The sequence below is a fragment of the Tyto alba genome, unplaced genomic scaffold (genome assembly GCF_018691265.1).
Source record: "Tyto alba isolate M040663 unplaced genomic scaffold, T.alba_DEE_v4.0 Super-Scaffold_10, whole genome shotgun sequence".
NCBI lineage: Eukaryota > Metazoa > Chordata > Aves > Strigiformes > Tytonidae > Tyto > Tyto alba.
Window position 1 is genome coordinate 5,460,721 of NW_024881262.1, and position 19,653 is coordinate 5,480,373.

Genomic DNA, 19,653 nt, shown 5'->3' on the forward strand with positions numbered 1-19,653 from the left:
TTACCTGTGTTTAGGGTGATGTAAATCAAAATACAACAGCGCAACCCCCCCCAAGAAGACAGCTGTGGTCAGAGGAAGGAGAATGTGTCTCACAAGGGAAGCTCAGCTGGCAAAATGAAGACTGAGTAGGATGCTTTTCTCCCATAATACCTTAGTGAATAAACGCCTGGGAGAGAAAAGTGCTAGTTAAGCCGATGGACAAGATTATTACAGGAACAAGTGAGCATAAAGTGTCCATGAATACATTTGGGTTGGCAATTAGAGATGTTTTAAGTAGAAAAGGTGGGAGGAGGTGAGCCTGGCTGCTTTTAATTTTCAGTCAGAAACGATGACTGCTGTAGTTCTAGTTTGGATGAAGAAATTATAGAGTCATGAGGGTATTTACTACAGCAGGTGTAGCTGTTTTGCAGGTGTGGAGTCATCCTCGCCGACTCCTTGGGAGCTAATGCTGCAACCCATAGCCCTGAAAGGCCTTACAGAAACACCCAAGCCTAGCTGGGTGGCTCAGCCTTCATCATAGAGGCAAACCTATAGGATGGAGTGGTGTGGCATCAGATGAAGCTGCTCCAGGGATGAGATGTATGGATGTGGTCGGCAGTGGCTGTGATACTTGTATAAGAGGATGGGCTATACAGGCTATGCGCTAGAGAGAATTCTTCGTTGTGTTATCCAGGGGTGGCAAGAATAAATATCTTTCTCAAGCCACTTTGAGTTTTCCTTCTAGAAGTCAGTGCTATTTCCATCTCTAACTTTCTCTGCCATAAGGAAATTATACTCTTTACCACTTTGTATTTTCACCAGTGTAAAGTCATGGTTGCTGTGAGCAAGAGTATTAACTTGATAAGGCCCAGTTCTCTTTCTTTAGGTTCTCTAGAGGTCATGGCAGATAGGACGGGAGACCCTGGTCTTTACAACCTTGCAGTGAAGGTCTGCAAGGTCCACAGCACATGCAAAGCCCATACTAACATTTCACTAGAGACATTGCTGCCATCACAGATCAATGCAACAGCATAACTTTTTCAGATGAGGTTCCTGGATGTCCTGGGACATCTGGGAAATTAAACAATTCCAGTCGATTTTTTGCCATAGTATTTAACATCTTGGAATAGAGCTTCATAGGGTGGAGTCTGTTATCTACTAAAGGTATTAAGTCAAACAATAAGAGCCAAATGTGTAGGAAAAAGAACACTAATTATTTTAAACTTTTCTTGAAACCTGTTTATAACAGGAAGGAGCAGATATGTCAGTGGCAAACCAGTCAATCAGTGGTTGCCTTATATTCTGAAGATCTTTCCTTTACAAACTTATCTTGTCTAAGGACTTCCAAGGCTGCTATCTTTATGCAAATTACTATGTTTTACTAACATCTACCCTATAATCTGTTGTTTGCTTGTTGTCATGTCAGAGTATTACCAGTTTTATTCTATACTGTAATCATTCTCAAATTAAAGCTTTAGATGCTCTGAAAACCTTTATAATATGCAGGTTTAACAGATGCTGTTTGATAGTGATTTCATTTAATTTAACCAAATAGGAAAAGAATCAGCAAATAACTCAGTATTTCATATTGGCAAGGAACAAGTTGTTGCTTGAAGCTAAATCCTTTGTAGACCGCAAATTGTCGAACCGCAGAGCCAAGTTGTCAGCCTTGAAAGTGTCACGTAGTGTGAAGTGCTGCTGTCCCTTGGAAACCTATTTGCAACCTATCGTGTTGAAAGTCCGACCAAAAATTCCGGTTCTACATCTTTAACAGAGATTTTTATTTTTAAAATACTGTCAAGTCAAACTCTCAGCCTGCAGACTTGAATGGTTATGTTCTTGAGATGGCAGGAGGTGAAACAGGAATTTGAAGGTGTTCTGGGGCAACATCCTCCTTTACCAAATAGTGGCACAAAATATCACTGGCTACATAGAAAAGTGAAAATTGGAGGAAATTAAAAAAAACACCTGTGGTGGGTTGACCCTGACTCGATGCCAGGTGCCCACCAAAGCTGCTCTGTCACTCCCCTCCTCAGCTGGACAAGGGAGAGAAGATATATCAAAAGACTGGTGGGTTGAGATAAGAACAGGAAGAGATCACTCACCAATTACCGTCATGGGCAAAAACAACCTGACTCGGGGAAATTATTTTATTTTATTTTATTAACAATCAAATCAGAATAGGATAATAAGAAATAAAATAAAATCCTAAAACCTCTTCCCCCCACCCCTCCCCTCTTCCCGGGCTCAGCTTCACTCCCCACTTCCCTCCCTCCCCCCCCCAGCAGCGCAGGGGGACGGGGAATGGGGGCTGTGGTCAGTCCATCACCCGCTGTCTCTGCCGCTCCTTCCTCCTCAGGGGGAGGACTCCTCACACTCTGCCCCTGCTCCAGCGTGGGTCCCCCACGGGGCCACGGCTCCTGCCAGGAGCCTGCTCCAGCGTGGGCTTCCCACGGGGTCACAGCCTCCTCTGGGCACCCCCCTGCCCTGGCGTGGGGTCCCCCCCGGGCTGCAGGTGGGCATCTGCTCCCCCGTGGGCCTCCCTGGGTGCAGGGCACAGCCTGCCTCGCCATGGGCTGCCCCACGGGCTGCAGGGGCATCTCTGCTCCGGGGCCCGGAGCACCTCCTGCCCTCCTGCTTCACGGACCTTGGTGCCTGCAGAGCTGTTCCTCTCTCGTGTTCTCCCTCCTCTCGACACTCCTGCAGTTGCTGTTGGGCGGGTTTTTTCCCCGTTAGGCACGGGGAAGCTTCTGGTAGCTTCTCACAGAAGTCACCCCTGTAGCCCCCCTGCTACTAAACCTTGCCTCCCAAACCAAATACACCACCCCATATTTAAATGTATCTCTATAAAAGAGGTCTTTCTCTCCTATTCCCTTTTCCTTCATAGCTGCATGTATGTATGTGGAAGAGCAAAGCAGCAAGATCTAGAGCAAAACGCCTTCAACCCTTCCGTTGAGTTACTGAAACCATTATTCCACTGCCAGTGCTGTTGAACTGATGTTGACTTTCTTCCTACTGCTCTGATAGAAGTTGGCTTGTAGAGAGCTTGAGTTGGCCTGTGAAGGAGATGTTGGGCTGGAGGCCAGTGAGGAATACTAGTCAAATGTCTCAAATCAGACAGTAATTAGTAAAATACTAAAACTGAATTAGAGCTTGAATTGTAAGAAAACAGTCTTTAAAAAGCTCTGTTTGAAACTAATCAGAACTCTAGATGACACGTTTTCAAAGATATCCTCCAAATTTACCTACGTAATGTTATTCACCAGCATGTTAGCATAGCTAGTACTCCAATCTGAAACCTCAGCCTTGTGCAGAATATCAGATTTTGGTATGGCTCTTAACCTGAATCAGACCTGTCCAAACAGTCCCACTAGGTCTGTTTTGGTGTGTGAAAAACCTTTATTTGGGCAAATACATCAGTATACTTCCAGCAGGTACACATTCCAGAAATAAACCCATAAAACACAGTGAAATCTTTGAGGTAGAGACTTTTGCAGACATGTTATAAATAGTATTCCTAAGTACTTGCCACTTAGAGCTGCTTATCCTTGAAATGGTATGTTATTGTTCAAGAAAAAAAAAAAATATGTATAACATGAATGGCATATGTTTTTAGACTGAATGAGGTCTTCTGGGGCCCTTCAGCATTAATTCCCTCTGGAGACTTTTAAATACACATTGTTCCACGGTGAACACCATTGTATGGGTTTATAGGTTCACACATATTCAAGTGCTAATTGTTATTGTTTTGAACAACTCTTAAAATCTGCTCAGTTACAGCAAAATAAGAATAAAATGTACTTTTCTTGTCCTACTTCCAAGAGCCCAGTTTCCCACTGTTTAAAACATCAGTGCTGTCCAGCAACAGAGAAAATAGCATACAGAAAAACAAAGGCTTTACTATACACCAAATTATGTCCTTTTTTTTTTTTTGTCCTTTTTATTTTTTTTTTTTTACCCCAGTCTAATCTCTTACATTTATAGTAATCTTTGTTGTTAGTTGTAACAATGGCAGGTAAGATCATTTTCAGACAAAAACGTGACCTTTTAGTTGACAGTGTGCTCTAATTGGTTTCAGTGATAGACCCCTGTGCAAGTGGGAATGGAGGATGCTCACAAATCTGTCAAAATGAGAAAGGAATTGCTAAATGCGAGTGTCATCCAGGGCATTATCTTTCTGAAGACAAAGAGTCCTGTTTAGGTAAGAAACTATAGACTATTTATTGGGAAGAAAGATATTAATCAGCGCTCTGGCTTACTGATATTTGAATGAAAAGGAATATGTTATACAAATATATGTATTAATTTTGAAACAGCGTTTATGATATTTTTGTCAGTCAGTAGTCTTGAAAGACCATTTTAGTAATGAAAATTACTCTGTGATCTCTTAAATCATGCTTTCTAGCAACTGAATTTGTAGATGCTATAGTGTTATTCTTGTAAGGTCCCTTTAAAATAATGCCCCAGATACAGCTCCTGGAAAATTGGTTCAAGTAACATTCTGAACCAGGTCACTGAAAATCTATTTAGAATTCAAAGGGCTTTTTAGCTGGAGAACTGTTTCCATGTTAATAGAGAAACTACAGTGAAGGAAGAAATCATGAAGTGTAAGATTTCCAAAGAGAGGAGCTTAAAATGTTGATTCCTAAAGTCCTGTATTTAGTCTGGGATTTTCAAAAGGATCTATAGTATTTCTGACCCAAAATATGGGGGAATTAGAGATCAAAATGCCTGCTTTTCTCTTTCAATATGATGCTTGGAAGCTAGATAGTTTTGTGAAGTAAAAAGCACTTGTGGGTTTCATGGTGCACAGTTTTAACAGCCTTGTTAGGATCAGAGTACATAATCAAACACTAATTTTAAACTCCTCATTTTGAAAACTTGGCCAAAATGTTGACCATATTTAAATTGTTGTCTTATGTATAGAGTGTGCTGGGTGCTTTGAAAAATACTTCCTACCCCAAGTATTTTACTCAGTTGCCTGTAAACCCTTAAACAAGTAGCATTGCACACCTCAGTGATTCCCCTCTCCTACTGGGATTACTCATGAGTAGGTTACTCAAAAAGCAAAGTACTTTCAAGCAGCATAGACACTTCACTGATGATTCATAGATGGAAACAGCAGTGGGTTTAATACTTGGGTCAGCGTATTACTTGTTTTATCTTGGATACACGCTGACAATTTGTTAATTTATGTGTAAACTAAAGCACTAGGTAACTTGCAACATTATATATTGGAACAAATTTTCTTCCTAACCTCATGGTAACAATCTTTTGAATCATTAAGCATCATGTCTTACCATAGATACACAATTAATTGTATTTTCTCCTAGAAATTATTTGATGTCTTTTGCAAAATCTAAACTGGTGTTTGACTCTTTGGAAACTGAACTAGAAGGAAACAGAGGGCAACTGAAGTGTTATACTTTGGCTACCAGCTGTATTTACAAGATAAGAAGAAACATGTTCAGGATGGTGGCCATGCTTCAGTTTTCCAACTTTTTATTTTTCTATTTGAAAAAGCAGAAAAAGAGAAAAGAACTTTCAGAGCATTTGTCGACATACTCTACTTGCAAAGTGACAATTAATTACAGAAAGAGGAGAAATAACCCATTTTATTCTAAACAGCAGCTACTCACATTGCTGCTTCAGAGAAGCTGTCATTTATCCTGAAATTTTCATGAGCCGGTGTGTGGTGTTTGCACTGCCTGGGGCCTCTTTTTGCAAGCAGGCTGATCGCATTCGTAAAGCTTCTTGTGTTCAAGTACAAGGGACCATGAGTACAGCAGTGGTTACAGCACATATGGAGAAAAACAAACCTGTTAGGGGTTTGCTGTGGTAGCAGGTGAGGAGCTGCACACCGGCCTGTTCTCTCCTGTGTGCGAGAGACTGACCCAGGATCATTGCGATGAATAATCTGTATTTTGCAAGCAAAATATCAGAACAAGAGAAGGAGCAGGAGGTTGGTTAGGGGTTTGCCATGTGTAAGATAATGTCAGTCTTTGCAAGGAGGCTGGTGTTTTCCACAGCTATACTCCACAGCAGCGGTATTTAGTGTAAGCTTTTGTTGGTTTTATTCCCCAATGATTATTCCTTAAAAATATTTTCATGCTCTTCTACTAAGTTTTTAGGAAGATGGATGCCTTTGGTGACATTTAACTCCAAAATACAGACTAGCAAGTGTAAAACTGAGGAACAGACTGCTTGGCAGAGGACTGGGTGAAGAAGTCTCCCCACCTACAGTTCTTCACCTCTTTTCTTTTCTTGCAGATGGGGTGAAACTCCTCTGATTAGAATAGGTGCCTCCCTGTTGGACTTCTCCCTGTAGAAGAAGCTGCAGGATTCAGAGATGTGACAGAGATCTGTCTCCATCATACCCACAGAATCCCAGCCATCGCTTAATCCAAATCATATGATGTTCAGAAAATAATCAGCTATTTCCTGCTCCTCTAGTTTAAATGTAATGACATTGAGGACCTGGTGGTAATTTTAGGGTACTGGTAGATAGGTCTTTTTTCTGAGTTTTTCATGTGACTTCTTTTGTCATTGCTCTTGTTACAGGAATAATAAAGAAACTACTTTGGATGATACTGTAAATATAATGTTTGATATTGTAAATACATTGAGAGGTTCAAGGTCAGCAGTGTTTAGGGAAAAAAAAAGATTATTCTGGAGAATAATGCTGTGGGTTCAGCATTCCTGAATTCCTCAGATGCTGTAATTTGTATACTAACATCAGGATGCTCTTTTCAGTAGACGTTTGGAAACACAGCCATGTGTGTGTAGAGCAGGATTATTTTTTATTTTAACATCCACATGAATGTCTCCGCCTTTCTTTTTGCTTCGTAGACATTGATGAGTGTGCAGAAGGGAGAACCAGGTGTGCTCATCGTTGTGTGAACACTCTGGGATCCTTCACCTGTGTCTGTAATCCCGGCTTCGAGCTGGGGGCTGATGGAAGGCAGTGCTACCGTAAGTGACACTTCTACAGCTACGCGTTTCAGGCTATCTTATCTGCAAATTTCTATGCTTCATTTTTAATTCAGTTGGATTAGCACTCCCAGCAAAATAAATGTATGCAAACGCTCAAGCTTAGTACTATTTTCTTCATCTTCTGCTACTGCTGGTTTTGCAGGTTGATACATTCCTACGCCTCTGTTCACAGACCTTAATTACTGCATTTCAAAGAACAAATAGCCCTGTTGGTTTATCTTCAGAGTCTTGTGAATTCAATTCCAGAGCAACCAAAATATTGCTATTCTGTGAAATGTATTCATTCCTGCATTCCTCCTCCCAATTATTTTCTGCTGGATCTGGTGCAAGAGAAAACCAACATGATGTTCTGCTCTTGTCTTTATCTGTCTAGGTTTATTTATGTTTCTCCTGAGATTATTGACACTGTTAAGTAGATGCTTTTTTTTTAAAAAAAAAAAAAAAAAAAAAGAAAGAAAATGAAAGATTTGGGATGAAAAATACTTGAACAACTAAAATTTCCCAAACTAAAATGATGCTAAGCCCTGTTGTCTTCCCTCACATACTTACCTCTTGCCAGCGGGGTTTTTTTAATCAGCACTACTTTTCTTGAGAAGAGGACTGACTCCCAGCACTGCTAGTTGATCAGTGATCCCAGGGCTGTCCTTGAGGGCAAATTTGGATTAATAAAGGAGGTGATGTGGAATAGTTGGTGTTATTATGGACCTAACGTAAGCTCACTGGAATGCAGACAAAAGCATGACCTGTTTTAGCAAAGAAGCAGGCAAAGATCATTCAATCTAATAATACTGTGCAAGAACTTTCAGTATAATTTGCTTAGGAAAATGTGCTGCATGCCAGAGAATGAATACTTCCTTTAAGAACATGTGTGTAAGAAATACTTAATAAAAATGAAAATCAGTTTCAAATCATTAACATACATTAAAACCAAAAACCAATTATGTGAGAGACATCTTGGAGAATTATTTCATAGGTGATGGGGAACTGTGAGTAGTGCAATGTCAGAGGAAATGCAATTAAGATACAGACACAGAATGATCTGTTACGGGGATAAAAAGGTGGTTTAGACCACTTACATTTCATTGTGATTTTCTGATAATATTTTTTCTTGATGTTCAGCAAATCTCAAGGGATGGTGATTCTCTGTGCCTTATGTACAATATTACAGAGCAAACAATAAAAATAAAAACATCCTGCATATATTTATGATCAGGATTATCCCAGTGTTTGAGCAATTTACAATCTTTGTTTATTTTTTCATTTCCCCAGTGACATGGGGAAGAGCTGTTATTCCAGTTTTACTGATGAAGAACTGAGACAAAGCAAATGATAACATATAAAGTCAGATTCTGCATTTGTTTGCTGGGTTTCTTAAATCCCAGATTAACACACTGGACAGGAGACTGGATTTCTTCTCCCTGGTGCAAATAATCATTCCATGTCTGAGATGTAGTCCTCCATGTATGTTCTCCTAATTTATACCCTTTTCCAGTTAGACTTGCATTTCTTGTCAGCAGGCAGGTTGCTCCCTGAGGGCACACAAAGGGGTAAGATCAGAGCCACTGACACAGATGTGTCCGTGAGCCACAGCAGTGGGGAAATGCCATCCTTTACCACACCTGATGGCCACCACTCTCAGCTGGGGTGTTTCCCAGTTTTATAAAGTATGGGAAATTAATTTGTCTCTAAATAGCTCTGTAGCCAGACAATCTGTCTAATTCTCAAGGGAAACTTTGCAAGTGAGCTTATGGTTTCTTTTCATTCTGAAAAAAAATGCCTATTGAAGCACCTGGGTGGGAATGAGGTGGCCAGATGTTCCCTCTCCTACACGAAGGTTCCCACTGGACCTGGCCAAAATGTTGTGAGGACTGTCCAGTGCAATCGAGTGCAGGAGGGTGGGTTGATATGTTTGAAGGAGAGGCAACAGCATTGTACCACCACCCTGTCTTAATTGTAGGGGGACAGAGTCTCAGCAGAGAAGCTGCCATGTGCCACCTTGAAGGAACAAACCCAGGCCAGGTGTCCAGGGGTCAAAATGTACGGATTGTTTTGCTTTGTAGTTAGGCGTCAGGCTTGCCAACAGGGCTCTGCTAGGAAAGTTTTAAGGCATTTGTGTTTGGTGGATGTTTCAGAGTGCGACTCTTTCCCATTCACACACAAAACTAAAAGCTGCATTTTGGAAAGCAAAAAGCAGTTTGGGTTGAGATGGACCACCTGGGTTCCTCAGATGGTTCCTTTTCTCCTTTGGGGCAAGGGCAGAACTCGCCGTTGGGTTCAAAGTGTAAATCTCAGGAAACCTGTGAACGCTTTTTCCTCCTTTGGGGCAAGGGCAGAACTCGCCGTTGCGTTCAAAGTGTAAATCTCAGGAAACCTGTGAACGCTTCCATAGCAGGCAGACTGCTGAAACGGTGAGCTGGCTTCACACTACTGAACTTGAGACCATCCACTTTTACGACCCAAGGAGACAAATACCCGGAGTTCAGCGACTCCGAAACACGCTCTTCTCGGGTGTGTGTGGGAGCTCAGTTTTTATTTCCTGCTACAGCAGTTGGCTTATGGATGCTGTTTTCACAGAAGGCTTATTCTCCAGTGACTCTCCTCCTGTGCTTGCTTTTTAACATCCTTTTGATTTATTTCTCCGCAAGGCATCGAAATGGAAATTGTTGATAGCTGCCAAGACAGCAACGGCGGCTGCTCTCACCACTGCGAGCACACGACTGCGGGGCCGCGCTGCTCTTGCGACGATGGCTATCGCCTCGATTTTGATGGCAAAACGTGCGCAGGTAATTCATGGCGAGTGCTGCATCTCCGCGGGAGGAGGGAGGAGGGGTGGTGGGTCTTTCTGCAAGGGGAGCCTGCGGGAGAGCTGTCGCTCAAGTAAATACCTTCCCCGTCCCTTTCCCTTCTTCTACAAGTTTTAATTAATACCATCCTCTGGCGCTTCCTCAGCTGCTGTTGCAGCTTGCCTTGCTCTGCGTGTTTGCTGGGATTATTAATTAACGAGGGGAAGGAGTTCTGCCTCCCAAATAGAAGATGGCACTTTGGTGCATCTCCAGTTGCTGTGGCTGTATCTGTTCAGCCCAAGCATCGCTTGCTTGACTTTTTTTCCTTCCTTTCCTTAGCCGGTGGCTGGGAAGAGGGTCGGCTCTGGCTGGGAGCGGTAGCACTGCTGTTCTGAGGTGCTTCATGCACAAACTCCACTCGGTGTTATGAAAGTTGTATTTCCATCAGATTTGCTCAGTGGTGAGATTTCACTTCTGACTGTGAGAAGTCTCACTTAGGAAGTGAAAGCAATAGAGTTAGATTTGTTTTTATTTAGAGAAAAGAGCTTAAAAATTCCTTCATGTTTTAAACGATTTTACAATGTGTTTTTTTTTTGTTTGTGACTTCTGCTGTGCAAACTGTATCTTATTCTGGTTTAGACTTGCTGTCACTATGCCATTAAAATTTTAAAGAATAGCTAAGAAGTGGGGGGTGGGGAAAAGAGAAAGCATCACAGAGCAGTATAGTAAGATGTGAGGAGAGGTAGAGAGCTGGAGCTGTGATGAATGTGAGAGGCATTACAGACAAGAAGAGTCTTGCAACAAAAAAAGCCAATTTCAGGAGAGAGGAAGGAGCAGGGGAGGAGGGAAGCACCAAGGTCTGCAAGGGTGGTTGATGCTGGAACTTAAAAGGGAAAATAAAAGAAGGTCAGAGAGGCAGATTTGGACCCAAAGCCTCGCAGGGGTGGGATGGGTTACACAGTCTTGTTTGTGTACGGATGAAAGGAGGCAGAGCAGCCTCCTGCCCGTGCCCCAGCTCAGTGACCTCCTGGTGGAGATTTCAGAGGGAGGCAGTTACTCTGGACACAGCGAGGGAAGTGAGAGCACAGGGGAAGGGTTTGGCAGGGCTGAGGACATGAAAAGCTGCTCTTAGCAGCAAAAATCTCCTTTTTGTTGGATGCACATTTTGCATTCCTACATGGACAAGGCAGCAGCTGACATACTGCAGAGGAGCTCGGCTTGTGACATTTCTGGAAAGCGCTCCGTGTTCAAATAACATGCATTAATCATTTCATGCTGACCTCCTCACCTCAATTGATTAATTACATTTTCTTTCTCCTCGTTCTCCTGTCGGTGTTTCCTAATAATGTTGGTACTCCTTCCAAGGTTAATTGAGACACTGACCTTTCCCATCTGCGGCTGCTCATCTGGGTAACGTTCAAAAGCATTTTGCAGACTCAGCATTGACAAGGTGGCCCTGGAATGGCCACCGACCCACTCAGCAGCCTGCAAGGGCTGAGATCAGCCGAGAGCCTGCAGTGAAAAGATAACAGCTCGATTCTCATATCTAATCACCAGAACAGCAGTGTCGGCGATACCAATTTCCGGATGGACACAGGGGAAGATAAAGCAATGGGCAATTAGTTATCAAAAACTAAATTGCACCTAACAGGCTGCTGATGTCCAGCAAGCACGTTGTTGGATCAGAGTGTTGTGTCGCTGTTTGTTTGCGTTGAGTGAGGTTAAATGTAAAAAAGTCCAAATGGTTAAATGTAGATTTTATTGTTGAATAGTTGGTATTTGTGGGCTGGAGAGACCACATTGTTGCTTGTTTTGTAAATCCTCTCGTGGCAGCTCAGACTTGCAGAAAAGATGCCTGGGCATGGAGGGCATTGGGTGCTGCGGGAGAAGGTAGAAGAGAGCCGCTGTCAGGATTCAGACGGTGTTTTATGTGGGTGAAGGGAGAGGAAAACCTAGAAAAGCGTGCGCTGAAAAGTGCAGTCGCTACCCAGCAAAACCGTAGCAGCAGCCCAGGCCATGCCCAAGGGCTGGACGAGCTGCCTTTTCCCTTGCAGAGCTGGACGAGTGCGAGACCGGAGAGTCCTGCTGCTCCCAGTTCTGCGTCAACTACGCGGGCGGCTACGAGTGCGCCTGCAAAGCCGGGTTCCAGCCGAGCGCCGACGGCTGCGCCTGCGACGGTGAGCGCTGCGGTGTCGGTGGCTCGGCCCAGCCAGGCACAACGGCGGGAGGGAGAAATGCTGTCGGAGCTCATCCCAGGGCTCTGCGGGCATTTCCCTAATAAGGGAGTCAGCGGCCGTATGCCAGCTTTGCTGGTAAAGGTTTTACACATGTATAATTTCCACTCTGCAAGGCTGGAATACAGAAATAACCCAGCGTGGAGTAGTGGGACTGTGGGATATGAGCCAGCAGAGAGGAACTTTTCCTCCTCTCCATGGACACTGTATATTGATGTGTGTTAAAGACTACTTCTACAAAAGGAGGGCCCTCAAAATAACCAACGGATCAACTGAGCTTAACAGCTTAAAGCAGCTGTTTTCACTTGCAACAAGAACATAGGTGAAATAATCTATTCCATGTTGCCCTGAAATGTTTTAATATCTCCAGTCCTAGTGAGAGGCGGAGGGCCCCAAAATACTGAGAAAATCAGACTTCTCTTATGTGCAGAATAATTTTTCAGATGCAGCCAGGCACAGAGTGCAGTCTCCAAGCAGAGTTTATTTGCACCTAATCAGCATTTATATCTGTTTTTTCTAGATGTGGATGAATGTCGTCTTGATAATGGCAACTGTGACCATTTCTGTGTTAATTCTCTGGGGTCGTACGAATGTGCATGTAAGGAGGGTTACAGGCTTGGTGTTAACAGATGGTCCTGCATCGGTAAGTTATTTTTGCATTTTGAAGGCCATTAAAATATTTCCCACTGATTTAAAGTGTGAATTCAACTGAGATTTTCACAGATCCTGGGATCTGGGGAGCCCAACCTGAGCCATCTCTGAATGTGGCCAAGGTAGAGCTACAGGCAACACGTGGATCCCAAGTTCATCCTCAAGTAATGGGTTTTGTCAGTGATTAATGGGAGATGAACACTTAAATCCCCTGGACATATTTGAAAACCTAAACCTCGTGTTTTAGAAATAAATACTGTTTTGACAGTTTTCTTGCACTACTTGATGAGGTTTAACATCCTGTGGAAAAAAGGTAGCCAGATTCTGTTTTGACGAACCAAGGCAAGTTTTCCACTAAAAGTCAGTGATGTGATTCTGGATTTCTGCCAGTGTAACCAGTACAGAGCTTAGCCTAGCAACTTAATTTTACAACCAAGCTTAGCACCTGCTAAACCTTGGGCAGAGCTTGGTATTTTAACCAACCCCAAAAAGAAAGGCAACTGATTTCCCACCATTTTAAGGTTCAGATTTTAGATTTTCTGAAAATAAATTGAACAGCCAGCCTCACTCTGTATTTGCCATCTCCAAAATGAGCTAGAATAATGACCTTCATTAACTAAAAATAATCTCAAACTTCAAGCAAGGAAAATTAAACTCCGCCCGTTTAATTTTTTTTGGACTCTCCAGGACCAGAGTTTATTTCCAGAAGAAAGGAAAGGGAAAGATTCTTTTCCCCCCCACACCCTTTTCTCTTTTTTGGATAGCAAAAACTCTGTTTCTAAATACAGACGAGAAAATGAATCAGCTGCAACTGCCGTGCAGACTGCACAGGGGTATAGCTGGAAAGTCTACCAGCATAATAACAAAAAAGAAAAAAAAAAAAAGTAAATGAGAGGAAAGTGTCAAGGAGGAGGGCTCGGGGCCAGGTCCTGATGGCACGTGTGTGTCAGCCCTAGGTGAGGAGGAGGTGGATGCGGAGGAGGCAGCGGGGTTCGCCGGGGCTCCGGGGCTGCAGTTCGGAGGTCCCCCCCAGCTCCTTCGCTACGTGCTTGGCGCCTTCTACGAGGATGAAGACCCGCGAGGAGAGCTCAGCCTGGTGCACAGGGTCGGTGAGTGAATGAGCATCGCTTTTAGCCCTCACAGCAAACTGAGGGAGTAGGCTTGGGAAGAGGATTTGGGGTGAATGGGACACGTTTGGGGAACAGGGAGGCTCCCCGGTCACGGCTGCTGCTGCCTGGATGCAGCGGGGAGGGATGCGGAGGGGGGCATGGGAAAAGTGAGCAGCACAGCAAGCAAGGGATGGGAGGTTTCTTGGAAAAACAAGGTGTCTGCATAAAGCCCTGGAGGCAACAGACAGAGATATCCTCTTCGTCCCAGGGCAAGAGGATTGTGTGGGTTACAGCGGTGCACAAAATCCACCAAAGTTCCTCTACTGAGAAACAGGCCCTTGGGAAACGCTCCCTTTCTCCTAGAGCTAGGAAAGGGGGCTGTGGGGGCACATGTGCCTGGTTTATAATAATTGGAGGGGTTTTTGCTTAAGATATTTTGCATTTTTGTTTGTGGAAAAAAAAACAACCTTCTGGAGATTCAGGTCCCTTTTGATGCTTTGGGCGTGTTCTCCGGGAAAAGCATGAACCTATTCGTGCAGAGCTCAGACTGGCCAAGAGCTTGGCACAACGGGTGGCAAACAGAGCACATGAGCCCACGCAGTCACAGGGGCGGGTGTAAAGCAGCTTTGCACCCCCCTGGACTTTGCATGACTTCAATCTTTCCATCTGAAGGTGGAAACTTCACCACTTAAAGAGTATTATTAGTTGAAAGCCTGTGCTTGCTTTCTGATGAGCGCAGTATGTGCTGGTGGATCACCGGGGAGTAATGAGATTTCTTATTTTTGTTGTGCATGTCCTGTGATTTTTATGTGAGCTCTAATTACTCATCCGAGAACTGTGCCCTACAGGCAAAAATCAGGAACTGGTCTTGGCTTTAATAAAAAATAAACTTATTTTTATGAACAAAACTGTTAAGACCTCACAAATTTCATAGCATCCAGCTGGACTCAACAACACTGATAACCATTTGGGAAATTGATAAATGAGATAACCACGGGCAAAGTTATCAGGCCTAGAAACCACAATCAAATATTTATTGACCAGTTTTTGCATGTTTTATTTATGTTTAGCCACATGAATTTTGGTATGATCAGTCATGGATGAGTACCTGCACTTTTTCTAAAGCTGAGGCTTTGCAGCATGTGAGAGTTTGTAGGAAAAGGTGATGGAGGACTGAAACTTTTAATGGTTTAGTAAGCTCTTTTACCTCCAAGATGTTGATTTATTCCTTATACTTTCAGACATATTTTCCTGCTGTTATCTATATTATAAAAATACAGCTTTAAACAATAAACTGGTGTAATTAATTAGCTATTTTCTATAGACTGAATGATTTTTTTAATGTAGAAGCATGACATTTTTAATGGTAATCTGTATTCTTCTGCAGAAGTATGAATTCGTAACCCGTTCCAAGTGGGAGCACTGGCATTCTGAATGTTTCTGAAAGCTTGGCCATTTGTTCAGCTTCAGAAAAAGGAACAGTTGGGTGCTGAGACCTAGAGGAAATCTGGCCTCACATAGAAAATTGCCAGTGAAAAGCAACCAGCCTGCTGACTTACTCTTAGCTGAAATAATCTGCCAGCTCACTTTCAGGTGTTTTTCAAAATCCCCTTCCAAAAAGCCCCCAGCCACAGCCATGGAGCCTTGAAGGCAATAAACTGACCGTGTGGATAAGATCTTAATGTCACCGAGATATTTTAGCAGAGAGTAGCAGTTATGTTCTATGCCTTTCTCAATAGACCCCAGGAAAAGAGAACATGAGGGTGTGTGTGTGCTGGTCTTTGGGTGCAAGGGAGAACAGGAGGGTGGGGAAGGTGAGGGAAGAATGCAATTTCATACTAGGTTTCCCATATAAACTAACCCTTTTTTCACATCCATGAAGAAAAAGGGAAGTGATAATGTGTATTATGCTTTGTTTTCCCAGAATAACACTCAAACTATGCTGTTAACATTATCGCTGGACTATGCTTAAATAGCAACACATCCACCTACTGCAATAGAAGAACAAAAAGGAGAGCCTAGCAAGGAGAAAAGGAAATTCTCTCCCAATAAATACTTTTAATTATATATATAATATTTTTAAGCATTAGCTGCAAATTCACTTTTTCTGAAGGCAAGATGCTTGCTCTTAAAAAGTAGTTTTAAGTGGTCTTTGACAGGGAATTTCAGCATTTAAAGGAGTAAATTCAAGGTAAAGTCCAAGGTTTCCTTTCAGACTCTAAAATTTGAAAAGAAAAATTTGAGAATCTCCATTTGGGACCATCTTTTGGGATGACTCGGTGATGTTTGTAACACTACCAACATGAATACTTTTTTCTCCAACTGTCAATGGTTCCCTTTTGCACTTGTGCATCTGGAATGATAGGTAAGAGCTTGTGGAAGTATTTTGTCTGGATGCTCACTAAGCCATCTGTATTTTTTTCATTTCAGTTTGCCTTGATAACACTTTTGGCAATGACTGTAGCTTGAGCTGTGAGGACTGTCTGAACGGAGGCAGATGTAACAGTGAACACAGTGGCTGTGTTTGCTCGCCTGGGTGGACTGGCATTATCTGTAATGAAAGTGAGTACAGTGTGTTTGAAAGGTGGGGACTTTGTCCTAGTGCTGGGACACTGCAGATAGGTAGGAAATAGGAATAAGCTGGTGCACTTTTAATCTGCAAAGCTCTTTAAGGAGCACAGCTGCCTCATAGGCAGATCAAAATTCTACCGTAATGTGGCACATGAAATAGAAATTGTAAGGAATGCTACAGTATGCAGTACTAACCCTCGAACAGCGAGGTCTCTGCCCTCCAGTGCAGGGCAGTACAGTACCCCTTCCTAAATATTTGTGTTGGTGTTCATTCCTATTCACTGTGCTGCTGAAAAATGCCAAGGTTTGCCTGCCATGCTTTGCTGCACAACTTGCCTCGCTGACTTTCAGAAGCCTGTCCTGGCAGGTGGTGTGACAATCTGGGTGGACATAGATGTTAAACTTGATTTTTCCTTTATAGCATTCCAAGGCATTGCCTTTTTTTTTTTTTCTTTCCTCCTTGTGTTGGTAAACTTGGGCCTGTTTTGGGGTTTTTTTTGTTGTTTTTTTTTTTGGTTTTGGGTTTTTTTTTGTTATCATTCTTTTTATTATTAACATAATTTTCTTAGGTTGGTTCATTTTTAATACTGGAAATTGTATTTTTCAGAATTCTTTCGCCAAGTCAACCAGTGCCCTTTGTAATAGCTTTCTCTGCTTCTTTTTCCTGCCTCCTGGCAGAAGATGTTTCTGGTTCAGAACTATGTGTCAAAACCAAGTGGAAAGATAGAGCAGTGATCCTTTCATGTACCATGTGTCGCTTCTCAGCTGCAGTTCAGCAAAACTTGTGATGCTTGTCTAGGACTTCACATGGCAGTCTCTCTGCATGTTTGAGATGGGTCCCTCCATTTCATGGTGTATGGCGTGATGGCCCATCAGACTCAGAAAGTCTGTGCTGTCACTGGTGAGACAAGTAGATGACAAAGGATTATTATTTAGCATCAGTAGACAGCAATCTTCAGGTTAGTCACCATCAAGATTGTTTAGGAGGCATCATCACAAGGACAGAAATATCAAAAGAACAGCAAATGGTTGAAACCAACAGTCATCCCGTTGTTATTCTGGGAGACTGATCATGGGTTTGGTTTGTAAACACTGGGTCAGCTGCGAGAATAGGAATGATGAGGATTAAAATGATAACTTCTAGTCTACCTAAGACAATTCAAGCTGTCAAGTTAGGATATTCTTACTTCTATTCATGGTGCTCTAGTTGTTCAGGATAGATTATAAAATTTCAAGATAGATCCAAATTCTTTAGTTCACTTCATAAATAATAACATTTTTGCTCGGTATTTACAGTAGATATCCATGCATGTAAGCTGGTGGAATTTGCCTCTGGAATTTAAACAACTTTAATTGGACTGTATTATTGAGCCAAACCTGCAGTCTGATGAAGTAGGCATTGACAGTGATAAATACAATATATAATCTGTATGAGTTTGCCGTATGCAATTGTTTTCACTCATCTCTGTTGCTTTCTTAATATACAGAATAATTCATGGGTTTTGGGCTAAGCTAAACAGTTGAGAAAACTAGAACTAAATTTTTGTAATAATCGCAGAATGACAGAATGGTTTAGGCTGGAATGGACCTCTAAAGATCATCTAGTCCAACCCCCCTGCCATGGGCAGGGTTGTCTTTCACAATAATGCACCAAAGAAACGAAATTAAAATTGATGTGAAATGTCAAGTTTCTTAATGTACATTGATAAAATGTCAGTTAAGTCAGATGACTCCAGCAACTGTATTTGCTCAGCTAGCTCAGGCTGCAAACAGTGGAGCAAGGCTTCATTTCACAGTTTGTTTTGTGCTGGAGTGAAGAGGGCTTTAGGACAGAATCCCAGGACGTTATGGATCCATTTCTGCCATGATCATCTTGGGGAATTTAAGAGACTATGTTAGAAAAGCACAATGTTATTTTTATAGTAGTACCTGAGAGGGGGGGGGGAAAAAAAAGTATAAAATAGTTGTCTCCAAATATTCAAAACTGTGCTCTGATTTTTAAGCTTTATATTTTACAGGCAATGTTTTTTGAGCCTTGTGTATTGTGTGGAGGGGAGCATATGCAGGGGAGAATTGGATACATAATCTAGAACTTCACATAAGTAAGCTTGGTTAATTCAGGTGTCCTTTTAAAATTATCTAGTAAATATTAGATGGATGCGTATATAAAAAGAATATGACTTTGTTTAGAGTCTGCTTGACTAAAGGGACTCTTTCCTTGCTCAGTTTGGACGACCGGAGTCTTATTCCGCCTCACTTCTAGCGTAGGGAATGGATTTCTCAGGCCATTCATCCTCCCTGCTTTCTCCACAGCTTGCTCCCCGGGGACGTACGGCAGGGGCTGTGCCAGCGTTTGCAAGTGCCAGAACGGAGGCTCCTGCCACCCCGCCACGGGGCAGTGCCGCTGCCCGCCCGGCGTGCACGGCAAGCTCTGCGAGCACGGTACGGCTCACCGCTTCTTTCCCCTTGTTTCCATCTAGATGGAACTGTGCGTGGTAAATCTTAGGGGCCCGAATGAGAACAGTCGCCACTGTGCAAGACGTACTCTAGCCCGGCCGCTCGCCTTGCCGTGGTTTTTGTTTAAACAATAGGCAAGACAAAGGGTGAGAGGAAGCAAGCGCCGTGTGAGGATGGGCTGTGCAGCGCGACCAAGTCAGCGTGGTCTTTGCTGTAGTGCCAGCTAGGAGAGCTGACGTGGTGTTCGTGTTTTAACACTTAAGAGCTGATGCCTTGTTGTGATTGTTCGCTCAAAAGGTTGCCCTAAAGGACTCTTCGGGAAGAACTGTAACAAACCGTGCAATTGTGCCAACAATGGCTACTGCCACAGACTCTATGGAGCCTGCCTGTGTGACCCTGGGCTCTACGGGCGCTTCTGCCATCTTGGTAAGTCTACATAATTTTTCAGATCTGCTTATTTAACACATGCACGAGGTAACGGTCTTAAAAAGATTGCACATCGCCTATAAAACGAGCGAGGCTTTGGGTTCTGTGCTGAGCTGGGAGTAGGAGCAGGACACGACATTTGATGCATGCCAGGAAGCCCCAGAAACTTCATTAATCTTTTCCTCTAGCAATTAATCTTTGCCATAAGGACTGAGATTTACTAATGCACAAAGGTGAGGACTGTAGGTAGGGTTGGGGTGGGGTGGGCGGGTTAATGCTGGGGTTGTTAGTGAGGTTAAAGTCTGGTTGGAGCTAGTTAGTGGCTGCCGGTACGGTTGGAGTGGGAGCTGAGGAGCAGGGCTGGTTGGGGCAGGAAGAGGGCAAAATGTTAAATGGGAATAAAAGGCATCAAAACAAAAATGTTACAGAAGAGATGGTCAAGTTTCTTTC

General features: G+C 43.0%; 1 protein-coding gene across 1 annotated transcript in view; it reads left to right on the forward strand.

Annotated features, from left to right (window-relative positions):
- Window positions 1-19,653, forward strand: part of LOC104359579 (multiple epidermal growth factor-like domains protein 6) — a 205,136-nt gene that overhangs the window by 140,121 nt on the left and 45,362 nt on the right. Inside the window, exons 8-16 of the mRNA XM_042800166.1 lie at window positions 4,058-4,180; window positions 6,829-6,951; window positions 9,618-9,755; window positions 11,810-11,932; window positions 12,510-12,632; window positions 13,591-13,749; window positions 16,180-16,311; window positions 18,634-18,762; window positions 19,075-19,203. Coding sequence (XP_042656100.1) covers window positions 4,058-4,180; window positions 6,829-6,951; window positions 9,618-9,755; window positions 11,810-11,932; window positions 12,510-12,632; window positions 13,591-13,749; window positions 16,180-16,311; window positions 18,634-18,762; window positions 19,075-19,203 — 1,179 coding nt within the window. The remainder of the gene's footprint in view (window positions 1-4,057; window positions 4,181-6,828; window positions 6,952-9,617; window positions 9,756-11,809; window positions 11,933-12,509; window positions 12,633-13,590; window positions 13,750-16,179; window positions 16,312-18,633; window positions 18,763-19,074; window positions 19,204-19,653) is intronic.